At 37.4% G+C, this 15,030-nt stretch overlaps 1 protein-coding gene across 1 annotated transcript in view; it reads right to left on the reverse strand.

Moving 5' to 3' along the window:
- LOC126248180 (myotubularin-related protein 14) overlaps positions 1-15,030 on the reverse strand; it is a 133,722-nt gene that overhangs the window by 67,758 nt on the left and 50,934 nt on the right. Inside the window, exons 3-4 of the mRNA XM_049948954.1 lie at positions 12,864-13,105; positions 7,663-7,908 (exon numbers count right to left, since the gene is read on the reverse strand). Coding sequence (XP_049804911.1) covers positions 7,663-7,908; positions 12,864-13,105 — 488 coding nt within the window. The remainder of the gene's footprint in view (positions 1-7,662; positions 7,909-12,863; positions 13,106-15,030) is intronic.

The raw sequence follows: 15,030 nt of genomic DNA on the forward strand, positions 1-15,030 counted from the left end.
TGCAATCATCAGTGGAGACTTTAATAATCCAACGATCAATTGGGAAAATTGTTAGCGGTGGATGTGATAAGACATATTCTGTGAAACATTACTGACTGTCTCCTCTGAAAACTATCTAGAACAGATAGTTCGGAACACCACTCATCATTGAAATAGACTGGATCTAACGGCAACAAATAGAGTTGACCTCTTTGACAATGTCCACATCGAAACTGGTATCAGTGACCATGATGCAGTTGGGGCAACAATGATTATCAAAGTACAAGGGACAACTAAAACAAGCAAAAAGATACATATGTTCAGTAAACTAGATAAAAAAATAGGTCCTGTTATATCACAATGAGGAACCATGTACTGGATAGGTATGTACCCTGTAGAACAGTTCATAATGGGAGCACCCCCCTCCCCCCTCCCAAATTGTACACAATCACTGTAAAGAAACTTCTAAGGAAACAGATATTACTGCATAATAAGTGTAAAACAAAGGCTAGATCTATAGATTGGGAGATACTGAACGAAAAGCGTTTGGCTGTTAAGAAAGCAATGTGTGATGCCTTCAATGACTAGCGTAACAGAATATTGTCTAAAGATTTTTCAAAAAACACAAGGAAACTTTGGCTGTATGTAAAGGCTGTTAGTGGCATCAAAATTTATGGTCCAGTCGCTAGCAAATGAGAGAGGAACTGAAATTGAGGGTAGCACAGCACAGCAAAACCTGAAATGCGTAACTCCATTTCCAAATGTTCCTTTACTAAGGAAAACCTAGGAAAATTGCCCCAATTTAATCCTAGTACCACTGAAAAGGTGAGTGAAACAAGTATTAGTGGTCATTGGTGTTAAGAAACAGCTGAAATAGTTAAAACTGAACAAAGCTCCAGGGCCCAATGGAATCCATATCAGATTCTATACTGAATTTGTGGCTGAGTTAGCCCCTCTTCTAACTATAACTAACATACATCCCTCAATCAAAAAAACCATGCCCAGTTCTTGGAAAAAAGCACAGGTCACACCCACCTACAAGAAGTGTAGTAGAAGAGGTCAACAAAACTACTGTCCAACATCCATGACATCGATTTGTTCTCGGAACATATTCTGAGCTCAAACATACCGAGGTTTCTACAATAGAATGATCTCCTCCATGCCAAGCAATGTGGATTCCAAAAACATCAATCACGTGAAACCCAACTTGCACTTTTGTCACACAACTTACTGAAGGCTTTGAATCGAGGTAGGCAGGTAGATGCAATATTTCTTGATTTCCCAAAAGTGGCTCAGTACCACACCTTCATTTTTTTGTCAAAAGTACAATCATATGGGTAATCTAGTGCAATTTGTGATTAGACTGAAACCTTTTTGTTAGGGAGGATGCAGCATGTTATCTTGGATGGAGAATCATCATCAGATGTAGAGGTAACTTCGGGGATGCCCCAGGGAAGTGTGTCAGGACCATTGCTGTTCATATTGTATATTGATGACCTCGCAGACAATATCAATAATAACCTCAGACTTTTTGCAGATGATGCAGTTATCTATAGTGAAGTACTATCTGAAAGAAGCTGCATAAATATTCAGTCAGACCTTGATAAGATTTCAAAGCAGTGCCAAGACTGCCAACTTGCTTTAAATGTTCCAATATGTGAAATTGTGCACTTTACAAAATGAAAAAACATAGAATCCCATGGTTATACTATCCATAAGTCACTGCAGCCCGCATTCAATAGAAATATCTTAGATCTTGAAGCTACAAATAGGCTGGACCATATCGACAATGTCAGTATAGAAACAGGGATTAGCGATCATGATGTCATTATAGCAACTATGAGATTACGAAAGTTAGAAATTAGTCAAGAAGGCTAGGAGAGTGTTTCTGCTAGACTGGACAGATAAGGAGATGTTATCACTTGGGCAGTGAACTGACATCACTTAGAGTTACGTGTCTAGTAAGTGGATAAAGGACAGAAAAGGCTCAGCATGGTTTAATAACAAAATTTGGAAGAGGCTGATGAAGCAGAGGCTGTTGTACTCTCGGTTCAAAAGGAGTGCACAAATGATGACAAGCAAAGGTTAGTAGAGATTCATGCATCGGTGAAAAGATCTATGCATGAAGCATAGAACAACTACCATCGTCACACTTTAGCAAAAGATCTGGCAGAGAACCCGAGAATATTTTGGTTTTATGTAAAATTGCTAAGTGAGTCTAAGGCTTACATTCAGTCACAAGTTGATCAATCTGGTGTGGTAATTGAAGATAACGAAAGCCGAAGTTTTTAAATTTCGCGTTCAAGAAATCGTTCACATAGGAGAATCATATAAACATACTGTCATTTGATCATCGGACAGACTTATGTATGGATAACACAGTAATAAGCATCCCTGGCGTAGAGAAACAACTGAAAGATTTGAAAGCAAATAAATCATCAAGTACGGATTCCCAGTTCAATTTTACAAAGATTACTCTACGGCATTGGCCACTTACCCAGCTTGCATTTAGCGTGAATCTCTCACCCGGCACAAAGTCCCTAGCGACTGGAAAAAAATGCTGGTGGCTCCAGTATATAAGAAAAATAAAAGAACAAACCTGCAAAATTACAGACCAATATCCCTAACTTCCATTTGCTGCAGGTCCTTGAACATATTCTCAGTTCGAAGATAATAAACTTTCTCAAGACTGAGAAGCTTACGTCCCCAGCACAGTTTTAGAATGCATTGCTCATGTGAAACTCAGCTTGCCCTTTTCTCACATGATATAATGCGAACTATGAATGAAGGGCAGGCAGATTCCATATTTCTATATTTCTGAAAAGCATTTGACACAGTGCCCCATTTCAGGCTGTTAATGAAGGTACGAGCATATGGAATAAGTTCACAGATATGTGAGTGGCTTGAAGACTCCTTATGTAACAGATCCCAGTATATTGTCCTCGATGGTGAGTGTTTGTCAGAGACAAGGGTATCATCCAGAGTGCTCCAGGGAAGGGGGATAGGACTGCTGCTGTTCTCTATATACATCAACGATTTGGCAGACAGGGTGGGTAACAATCTGCAGTTGTTTGCTGATGACGATGTGGTGTACATAAGGTGTCAAAGTTGAGTGATTGTAGGTAGATACAAGGCGACTTGGACAAAATTTCCAGTTGGTGTGATGAATGGAAGCTAGCCCTGAATGTGGAAAAATGAAAGTTAATACAGATGAGTAGGAATAACAAACCTGTAATGTTCAGATACAATATTACTAGTGTCCTGCTTGACACAGTCAAGTTGTTTAAACATCTGGGTGTAATGTTGCAAAGCGATATGAACTGGAATGAGCACGTGATAACTGCGGCAGGCAAGGTGAATGGTCGACTTTGGTTTATTGGGAGTATTTTTGGAAACAGTGGTTCACCTGTAAAGGACACTGCATACAGGGTACTGGTGCAACCTATTCTTGAGTACTGGATTAGTGTTTGGGTTCTGTACCAGGTCGGATTGAAGGCAGACATCGAAGCAATTCAAAGGCAGCCTGCTAGATTTGTTACTGATAGGTTTGAACAACACGGAAGTGTTACAGTGATGCTTCAGGCACTCAAATGGGAATCCCTGGAGGGAAGGCAATGGTCTTTTCAAGAAACACTATTGAGAAAATATGGAGAACCATCATCTGAAGCTGACTGCCAAACGATTCTACTGCTGCCAACATATACTGTGCATAAGGACCGTGAAGATAATATATGAGAAATTAGGGTTCATAGGAAGACATATAGACAGTCATTTTTCCCTTGCTCTATTTGCGAGTGGAACAGGAAAGGAAATGACTAGTAGTGGTACAGGGTACCCTCCTCCACGCACTGTATGGTGTGGGGGGCCGAAAGGTTCCACAATTTGACCCAATACAATCTTTGGGCTACCATAACTTCAAAGGAATTTTCAGAGCAGGTCAATGAGGCTAATCACTTGGTAGCTGTCAACGGAAATCAAGTTTTTGACCGGTTTACAAATAAGGATGATAATACTATCTCACCATTGCAAAGGGAAAACACCCAGCTGAATATCATTAAAGACCCTGGATAGACTACACAAATTGTGGCCAAGAAGTCAATATTTTAGACAATATTCATTGTAACAAGTAACACGTTAGATCAATTCCACGATATGATCATTAGCAGCACTCATTCACTGTCTCAATTGCACACAATACTGTATTTCAACAGCAGCCTCATTGCACAAGCATCAATAAATGCTTTACACAGCTGTGCATAATTTGCAAACATTCTTGGAATTTTTTCTGACTTATTCATATCTCTCTCTCTCTCTGTTTTTCTTTAAGAAAAATTCCAGTATCCCGATAATTAACAAAATACAATGTTTTATCGCAATCACAAAACAGTTACTATTTAAAGCACCAATGAAGAGGGTAGCAACTGTCATTATGCACTTTTTCATCAAAAGTGAAGTGACTTCATGACCATGTTGGAGTTAAAGTTCAGATTTCATCACAATGCATGTTGTAAGAATCACAAACTCCAGCTTTGAAGTAACAATTTTAAATTATACACACTACTAAGGGCAACATGCATGACAGTGAAAGAGTTATGTATGGATAAAAAAATGGTATTCATTTTCAAAATACTGTACATGGAACAAATATATAAATACTTTTCACTGAATTTCACTTCAGGGATGTTGAGCTTATACAATGGGTGCATCACCAATGATCTATTTCACATGTTGTGAAGACTTCTAGAACAGTAAAAAGTTGAAAAAAAGTCAGGTTTTCAATATTTTTGACACCCAAGCAAGCAGTCAAGTAATTACTTATGACTGTTCTGCTAGACAATTTGGAACTGCTTACAGTAGGTGCAGCACAATAATGAAGGCATTCACAATATGCGGCATTTCTGTAACAGGGTGCCACATATGTATCAAGGAAGACTTATTGCCATCTACTGTAGCAGAGAATAGGGACAGGCATTCACATTAAAAGATCTTTAGTGTCAAAGCTGCAGGTGTGTCTAAGTGACATTTAGGGCTAAGAAAATTTTTCTCTAAAAGAAGTAACTCTATTTACATGACAGAAGATGAGAAAAAAAATTTAGTGTGATATGATGATAAAAAGAATCCAAAGCAAAACTCAAATACATTTTAAGTATAGAAAAGAAAATTACTGCATATGAGAGGGCAACAAGAGAGATCCACATCCTCTCAAACCATTTTGATCGTTTCCATTTCTCTACACAGAAATTCTGAATCAAACTCGCAACAAAGATCAGCAAAATCTAATGGCGATCTCCATGTTGGTAGAATGTAGATGGAAGCACACTGGTTCAATGCTTATTTTTCTTGTAAAGGCATACTCATTCACAATCAATAGATAGCAAATTATGTAAAATAATTGCTGATATTTGATTTGTGAGCATAACGCCATGATCTCATCACATCAGAAGCATTACCACCTGTATGGTTTACCAAAGATTCACTAGCGAGGCATTCCACTGACTGTCCAGCCAAACACTAGCCAGTCTCCTACAGTCACTTAAAGGAAAAATTTGTACTTATAGCAAAGAATCTGGACATTTTATCAAAAAAATTAAAATCCTTCAGGCTGAGTCCAAGTCCTATATGGTCTGTTTTGATGTTGTATTGCTATTTGCTACAGTTCCTCTTAATTGGGTGATGTTACAGCTGGAACATATTTTCGAAAAGAATATGGTAGATCTTTTTAAACATTGTCTCACATCAACTTACTTTCAATGGGACACCAAATACTATGAGAAAACAGATGGTGTGGCTATGAGGAACCCCACTCAGCCCTGTTGTTGTGACTTCTTATACATAAAAATTTGAAGAAGCAACCCTTCAGATGTCTAAGAATAAACACTCATATTGGTTTCAGTATGTAGATGATGTGGCTTATGGAGGAAAAGAATTCCCTGAATTTATAATTTTTCTGGATAACATTAATTCTAATATAAAGTTCAATATGGAAAGTGAGGTACATGGTCAAATTTCATTTTTGCATGTACAGTTAATTAGAAAATCTGATGGAACTTCAGGGCATAAAGTTTACAGAAAGCCCAATCACACACGTACATTACAAAAATTCCAATCACCATCACAAGCATGAAAGAGGAATGATCAGAACATTTATTGATTGGACTATAAGAATCTGTGACCAGAGCACTTGGAGGATGAGCTCAATTGTTATTTAAGAACGGCTTTCAGAAGAAATGGTTACTCTCACAAAGAGATAAATAGGGTGCTACGTCCTAAAAAGTCTAGAGTTCCTAATGAAAAAGGAGCAATTAAAGGGAAAGTTTTTCTTCTACTTGTAAAGACTATCAGAGTTTGCAATCAGTAAAGTTCTCAGAAAACACAGAATTTATACAGTGTTTAAACCAACAAGGAAGGTGCACAACCAGTTGGACACTGCAAAAGACCAATGCCCGACTCTAAGTAGAATATAAAATTATATACACTTGTGGCCAAGTATACATAGAAACCACAAAGAGAAGCATTAACACCCACCTCAAGGGACGCAAGAACAACTGTTTCCTGGGAAAGACACAAATCAACAATAGCAGATCATACACTAGGACCAGGAAACAACCAAATTAATTTCTCCAACACTGTGGTTGTAGCAAGATCTAATGACTGCTAGGATGTACAGAGAGGTCACAAAGAATCAATGGCACAAAAACTATTTAAACAGAAAAGGAGGAGGATTGAAATTAGACAAGTTGTGGGCCCTAGTGTTAGTGGGCACAACTTCGTGGTATTAAGCAGGAATTGAATGACGTCATGAACCAGCCATCGCATGCATACATGTAAACAGTTTGGCTTGTTCAGCTTGTCTTCAGTTCGCAACAGCTTTCAGAGTCAAAGCCTCTGAGGAAACCTGCAGCACTGGAAGATGAAATGTTAGGCAAAGAATTACGCCCGTTAATCAAATATCAGCAATATTCCATACACGAGCTGTGAAAGCTACATTGTATAAAATAATTGCCTCACAAACTGAAACCTGAAATACACCATTAGGGATAAGTGAAAATTTTTTTCATACACTGATAAAGTGAAATTAGATACAGGACATAATAGAATAACTATCCATACCAAATAATTTAAATAGCTTACAATTCTTGTTTCACAAATTCCTGGATTTTCTCAAAGAATTCTGTTAACTGCTAGTTTTCCACAAACTCAAACATCAGGTCAAAAAATAAATGAATGATAATTGGCACTAACAAAAGACTATTGGAAGTATCATAGATTTACTAAAGTGATTTTTATTATCAGTCTACAGTAGAGAATAATCAATCAAAATTCCACATGCAAAACCAAATTCAACTGCAGATAGCCTGTTATAGCAGCATTCAAAGTCATTGCTTGTTTTTAAATGTTTGAAGTGTGAATGAAGTGGTACATAAATCTCTGAAAGTAAATTAATCATCCACTGCTTTCTGTCTACTCATTGTTTCTGAGGTTTTTTTCCCCTATAGGGCACTTCTGACTTTTCCTTCTACAACTCTAAAATGTCCACCTCACATTTCATTCTCTTGTATCAGAGGAAAACTCAGTCTACCTCCTGAGGAATTGTGTGCAAGAGAAAGAGTAGATATCACCCGACATATAAACAGTTGATTGGTATAACATATAACTTGAAAAATATAAGATGAAAACACTCACTTTACTCCAAATTTTACTTTTTTCTTTTCAACCATGAAATCCACTATTGTTCCAACATTTAATGCTCTCAGTAGGCGTATATCTTGACTACGCACTCTGTCAAACAACTGCCAGTCACTTTGTGACTGCGGTGGCTGATCAACTTCATCATAAGTAAAGTCATCTCCAGCATTTTCACTTCCAGAGAAAAGATAGTCAAGTCCGGATCTACCGTATATTTCTGGTCCTCCTGACAAAGTTGCTGACCTAAAAATGTGGCGCAAAGAATCATCAGAATTCAAATCACAAAAGGATGTGGCCAGTAAGTATATTGACTATGTTTTTAAGAAACAAACAATGGAAAATTCAGGATGGAATGTAACAATACCAGGGAAGGAAAGTTGCTTCTCACCATATAGCAGAGATGCTGAGTCCTGAGAGGCACAATAAAAAAATTAACACACTCATAGTTTTCAGCCATTAAGGCCTTTGTCAGCAGTAGACACACATACACACACGCGCACACACACTCACTCAAGCAAACGCAACTTGCACACACGTCTGCAGTCTCAGAGCTGAAACTACATATGGTGAGTAGCAACTTTCCTTCTCTGGTATTGTTTAAGAAACAATGTATACAGGGATGCATTCATTAAGTTACATCCATATGCTAGATAACACAAATTTAAGAAAGAACATTTTTGATGTTTTTGCGGACACTTGTTAGTGTCCTGCTTGTTGGCTTTTTGTCTCGGGATCTTGCTGGCCACAGATCCAGGGACAAAAGCCAACAGACAGCACATAAAAGAGAAACTACACTTCTTTGCTGCATGTGGTCTGTCGATTCCTTTCTTGATGGTAACAATTTTGAGTCATAATTTCAGTATCAATATTATGTACAACAAGTATATACAATTACTGCTATGTCAAACTTTTTTACCTTTATTGGTAAAGTATACCTAGTGAAAATTTTGCGACAAACACATGATGCAATATTTCAGTTTTGTTTTCTGAACTGGCTCTATTGCACTGTTATAGTTATTAATACCTATCATATCACATAGTTCATCCTTTCCTTTTATGAGTGTTTAGCTTGGTACGGTGGTGGAGTTGATACATATGAAATTTAGTTTTTCTTGGTAATTGTTGCACACTGCCTAAAGTCAAGTATCAGCTTGGTAAAGAATAGTCATGCTTACAGTTTTCTAAACTTGTCATACTGTGTGTACTTTCTCAACTAGACCAACTGAAATATAATGTAATCAAAAACTACTTTATTTGTCACGAGTTTTTAACCAAATGCAAAGTTGGTGATGTCTTGTGTTATATGCTGTGGAATATATAACTGTGTCAAGCGGTTTTAATTCAGTCACCTATTAACCTTGAATATGATTGTACTGTTAAAAGCCAAAATATCAGAAGATGAAATTTCACTGTTCTGGATGCATGCCCTAAAGATGTCAGAATATAGACTTGTGGATTGGGACAAGACACAGGTAAGTTTTGGACTTACTTGGATCTTACACCAAAGTGATGTGCATCTAGAAGTGAATATATGACCATGCATAGGTGTCAGTAGTTGCAGAATATAGCAATGAGAACACTGTGTTCATCAAGGAAGTGTTAGATGATGCCTAAGAAAGTGACTTACTGTACACAACTAATAGTGCATACTTTGCATTGAAATGACAATGTCTATGCTGATTTTAATACTATGTATATACACTGTTACCTTATTTGGGTTTGGTAGTAATTTACTCTCTGGACAGAATTTATGTGATGCTCAAAATTTAAGATTTTTAGTACAAGAACCATACAAGTAAAACTTATTATTCAATTTTCTGAGACTGTGTGATTACTGACTGCTGCTTTTCATGCAAAGGCCCTAAAATGCTGAGGGGTACACATGGTAAAAACTTCCACAGACTATTTAACAGGACTGTGGGGGTGAGGGGCATGAATACAGAGTTATCCAGTAACAGAAAATCCTCCCTAGAGTTCTGTATGTCACGACCACCTTGGTACAGTATCTCTCCCATCCAAGTGGAAAAACTGACACCTTCCGATGGTCTTGATCCAACTAAAAACACAACAGCAATCTGCCATCAATGAAAGCTTTACAAATGTTTCATCTTGTCTACATTTGGCTACTGCTGATATGAGTAATGCTTAAGGCTGCATGTGTGACTAAATAATTCTGACAGATAAAACCAAGAATATCATTCTGGCAAAAAGCCAACAGTTTAAATGAATGTAACATTTAATGTGTCTCAGTGAATTCACAAATGTTGATTACGTGCAAGGTGGATGGGGCTGGTGGGTGGGTGGGTGGAAGGGTGGGGTGAGATGATTAAAAATCTACACATAGAAGCATGTCCAACAAATACCGGTGCTGAAATTAATATTCTGTTAAAAATAATTGCTACCCCTGAAATTAGTCATTTTTCAGCTACATTTTGCCTTCACTTCATGGAAGCACCTACGGATCAAGTGTGATTCTACTGTAATGAAGTATTAATATTGTTTGCTTATCTCTTATGTAATACTAACTTTGTCATTGTTCTAGGCATTTTAAGACCGACTTCACATGTGAGTAATGCTTGCACAGTTATGTCAAATACTCAAAAATCTTCTCAATATTATCTGCACAGTTTACACTATCTACAATACATTCAGTGTTAGAGATTATGTCACCGAACGTCCTATAATGAATGGGCACGAGAAATTATTCTGGCACCCAACGTACAATACAAATGAGAATGTAGATCATGAAAAAGTTGTCTCCATATCAGGAATATAACAAAGCTGCCATCACAATGCACATCACAGTGATTTGAGGAGTATATTGTAAGAAAAGAAACAATTATTGAATAAACTGCTGTAAAAACTGGAAAATTGTGATAATGAGCTCCACAGTCAGTGCTACTGAACTTCCTAAATACAGCTCAATATTAATATTCTTCCAATCAACAGTAACATAAATTAAAATTAGAGCAAAATAAGTACAAAGGATAATCATATGGTTTTTATCATCATCTCAAGAAAATAAAGTTATGTAATTTATACTTTGTTTGCAGGTACATGTCTGCATTCCTGGTACACGGTGAAACCACTGTGCCACAGTAGCATAGAATGTTGCTAGAGGAGCCAAAACTATTTAGTATAGCCCACTGATAAACTGCAGTACTGTGTGGTAAATCATTTTCTGCAGCTGAGGAGAAATAATGCTGCAGCAATCTGTAGTGAGTTGGTGGAAGTGTACACAACGATGCATCAATGCATGAAACAGGGGTTAGGTGGTGCAGATGTTTTCAGTATTGTCAAACAAGGCTGAGTGATGAAAAATGTAATCTTAGTCCATCTCTGCAATGAGCCACAAATTGCAAGAGAAGTTGAGGCCCTGGTGCTCTAAGATCAGTGTTTCACAACTGAGGTGATAGGAGAAAAAAGTGAAAAATTTATCAAGGATCAATTTTCAACATCTCATACAATATTTTGAACATGATTAAGATACTCGTGTGGTGGTTTCATGGATGCTCACATCCATTCAAAAATGCCCTCTAACAGAAGCAGCAGCAAAAATGTTGTAGCTGCATTAGGCCAATCCAGACAACTACTTTAGCTGCCTAATCACACGGACAAGTGCTGGGGGCATCATGATAAGAGAGACAAAGACAGAAAGCAAAGCAATGGAAACATGTATTCACCACTGTCAAGAAGGGCAAAGCTCCAAACATCAGCAGCCAACGTGATGCATAGTGATTTTGGAATTGGCATGCTGTGGTGTTAACAGATTATGCTCAGAAAGAGCAAATTGTCACAGATGCATACTATTGAAATATCCTGATGACATTACTGGAGGCAGCCACAATGAATCACTGTGGGAAGGTGTCCAAGGGGAGCGACTTTTCTCCACAGCAACACTCCAGCTCATTCTGCACAAATGCTGCTATTTTGGGCTACCAGCAAATATCTGCCCCACCCCGAATATTCTCCTGACATGGAATCCAGTGACTTTTCTTTTTCCTAAAATGAAAAAAAAAACATTGTGCAGCAGGCATTTCCAGAATGGTGAAGCATGATTTTTGGATGTGGAATGTTTCTTTAACAGCCAACATGCAGACTTCACAACTAAAGTCATAAATGGCTGGGGTATGTTTTGCATAGCAGGGTGAACTGTAGGAGAACTAATACCATTACCAGGTTTCATGGTTACAGATTAATTAATTTATTTTTTGAGGTAGTAATTTAAAGCTTTAACACCATCCCTTCAATTTAGATTTGGGAAAAGAGAGTTATTAAGCAGCTACCAGAGGGGACCAACCTGTAGGTAATCATTTGGATAGAATAAAGAAAAAAATTTAAATTAATTGGTTTGGGATATTCCAGCTACAGAGCCTGCATCACCATGCTCTATGTGACTGACAAGAAAAAATGGAAACTGTGAACAGACAATCTATACTAAACACTTAGGGGGAATCATGCAGAGTAATCACTGAGACTACACAGAGTATTATTAACCTCTGATGTTGCCACTGTCTCATTACCCTTATGGTTTTACCCATGTTTTCTAACCCCTCTTTTTGGTTTTACCTTTCACAATATCATCTCTTTCATCAAACTTGTCTTCACCTTCTGATGAAGACTGCACTTGAAACAATTTGTCTTTTCTTATTCATGTTCCTGTTAACATTATTTCATCCACTTAAGTTTTGATGACCAGAAGTATTTTCTTCTTCTTGTTTAATATAATATAATATGTTTGCCAAGTGTGAATTCAGCTACACAACATCAATTACATATCTGAAATCCATTTCAAGAAACAGTACATACACTAAGCTGAAATGCACTTGGCAACAACTCCAAAGGTGAAATTATATTTCTCTGAAACAAAAACAATGTACTCAGCTTGTTTTATATTTCCTTCCTTCTTCACTGCTGCTTCTTTTATCATTTTTCTTAACTATTACTCTTCAACATCCCCAAATACAAAACATTTTTCTGCAGGCCACTTATTTTCTAACACAATACCAATGAAAGCAAAAACCTCTGGTACAGCCACACGCATATTATTTCCACATGTTATTCTCACTGATGATTAGCTTCTCCTCAACCCACTTAATTGTAACTTGAAGCCATTCTTTGAACAAGTATATTACTGTACATGGCAAATAAATGATGAGCTGTGAAGAAGAAAAATTTTAATGTTTTATAAGACTGACCTACAAATGTTTTTGCCATGATAGAGGATGACAGGTAGAGGGAAACGTGCCCTGCAGCGTGCAAAACGTGCCTTCCCTATCAGGTCACGCAGTTTGGCACTGTCATACAGACTTTCATATATAGTGGAGTTTTGGGTCACACCATTTGCTGATGTGCTGCAGCTCTGAGAATGTTCATATTCCAATATTATCAACTGGCTTGGGTAGTGAGCACTCAGTTCACCTCCAGCATTGCTGATAACCTGTGAAAGCACAATTTGACAAAGAAAAATAAGCAAATAAACCTTAAGTTCCAGAGAATGTGTAAGGGTCTGCTAAAAAGATGAATTTATGATACTGAGAATTAACACAGGTGTCATTCAGCAAACATCCCAATTTTTATTTTTCTTCTAACATCAATTACTCAAATCACTTGCATGAAATACTTGCATATATATACAAAAAGGCACGTTATTCTAACAGCAAATGATATGTAAAAACGTGAGATGACTTACACTTAAAACAGATGAATACACTTAAAAAGTGTTACATAGCTTACATGCACATAAATTACAAACATAAAATTTTCTTCTAAAGTGTTATAAATGAACAAAGTGGCAATTTTTCTTGCAATCAATTATGAGAAAGTGTCATCTAAAAATGAAGAATCTGAAGAATTACTTAGATTTTCACTATGAAAAGCAATCTGTAGTATGGGAGTATGAGCATTATTTCTTGTGACATTTAAATTAAGCACTTTCAATAACTCACATCATCACAGGTAGCTCATTAGTGCAGATGGATTCATTTTAAAACTGAATAGATAAAAACTCACTCTCGAATTAGTTATGTTGGTAAAAAAGCAATATCAGTTTCCCATCAGTTAATCACACGGCAACTAAATATAAAAAACTAATTCTAACATTTTGTACATGAAAGTTGTGTTTAAGGTAGAGAATTTTCATGTATGTGAAAACATAAGACTAGTTTAATAAATATGAAATACTTATACATTTGCTGAATTTCTACGGCAAACTTTTCACAAATCAATGAATTCTCATGCCATACTGCACCAGAGGTGAACCTCTTCCCTGTCTATAGTCAGACACAGCACTTTTATGTCTTTTTTACTTAGAATTTTATGCTCATTTTCTATTTCTGAAAGGTATCGGAAAACTTTGCACAAAAACATCTGCATTGCCTCCTTAATGGAGCAGGTATGCACTACACAGGAAGCCTCTACGTCGGTAGTTGAGTAAGCTAAGTGTGAGCATATGAGTTTCTTTAGATAGGAGAAACCCCTGCACATGTCTGACAATAAATTACGTATCATAATTGCAGGGAGAAATGGATCAGCCACATCACTTCTATACTTTGAGAATAAGTTAAGCATGTGTCAGAGGGTTCTTTTTTATTCTACTGTATACAGAGGTTGGACAAAAAATTTGGAAACACTGTGAGAAAGGCATGCTTGAACATAAATGTGTGTGGTAGCTAAGGCTGCAGGCTGCATTGTTGTATTTGACCACAAACAGAATCTGTGCAATATCCTCAATAAATTGCAACTGTCAGACATGGTCAGAGCAGTGCTCTGTGTAGTTGTGAGTGCATTATGTTGGAGCTAAGTGAATTCTAATGTGAGAAAATTGTTGCCACTCATACGACAGGTGGGTGGGTGCTTCCGTAACCAAGGTAACCGAAGTGTTTGGTGTTTTCAAGAGGCACCACATAGAAGACATACCGCATAAAGGGAAAGCAGAAAATCATCATTCACTAATTAACAATGTGCGTGTTAAGTGATTCTGATGGCCATTGAAGAGGAGAGTGCCGAAAAATAAGATGATGACAGCTGCAAAAGTCAATACAGAACAGAGTTGCACTTGTGAGCTGTCAGCACCAAAACAACACGAAGGAAGCTCCATAAGAAGGGAATTGCAGGGCTAGCTGGGATTCCAAGGCACCTCATCAGTAATGCAAATGTCCATAACAGGAAAACCTTAGTATCCGAGGGTGATTTGGATTCCCCGCCTAGCCCGAGTATTGATAGGTAGAACACGACAGATATACTTAAGCTCCAGGTGACAGCTGCAGCTCACACCTATGTGGAGTGCAGCACCCACGACACGCATGTGAGGTGGTGTCGCCTTCTGACGAGTGTTTACCGATATAATGCAGCCCAGCAATTACA

The sequence above is a fragment of the Schistocerca nitens genome, chromosome 3, assembly GCF_023898315.1.
Source record: "Schistocerca nitens isolate TAMUIC-IGC-003100 chromosome 3, iqSchNite1.1, whole genome shotgun sequence".
NCBI lineage: Eukaryota > Metazoa > Arthropoda > Insecta > Orthoptera > Acrididae > Schistocerca > Schistocerca nitens.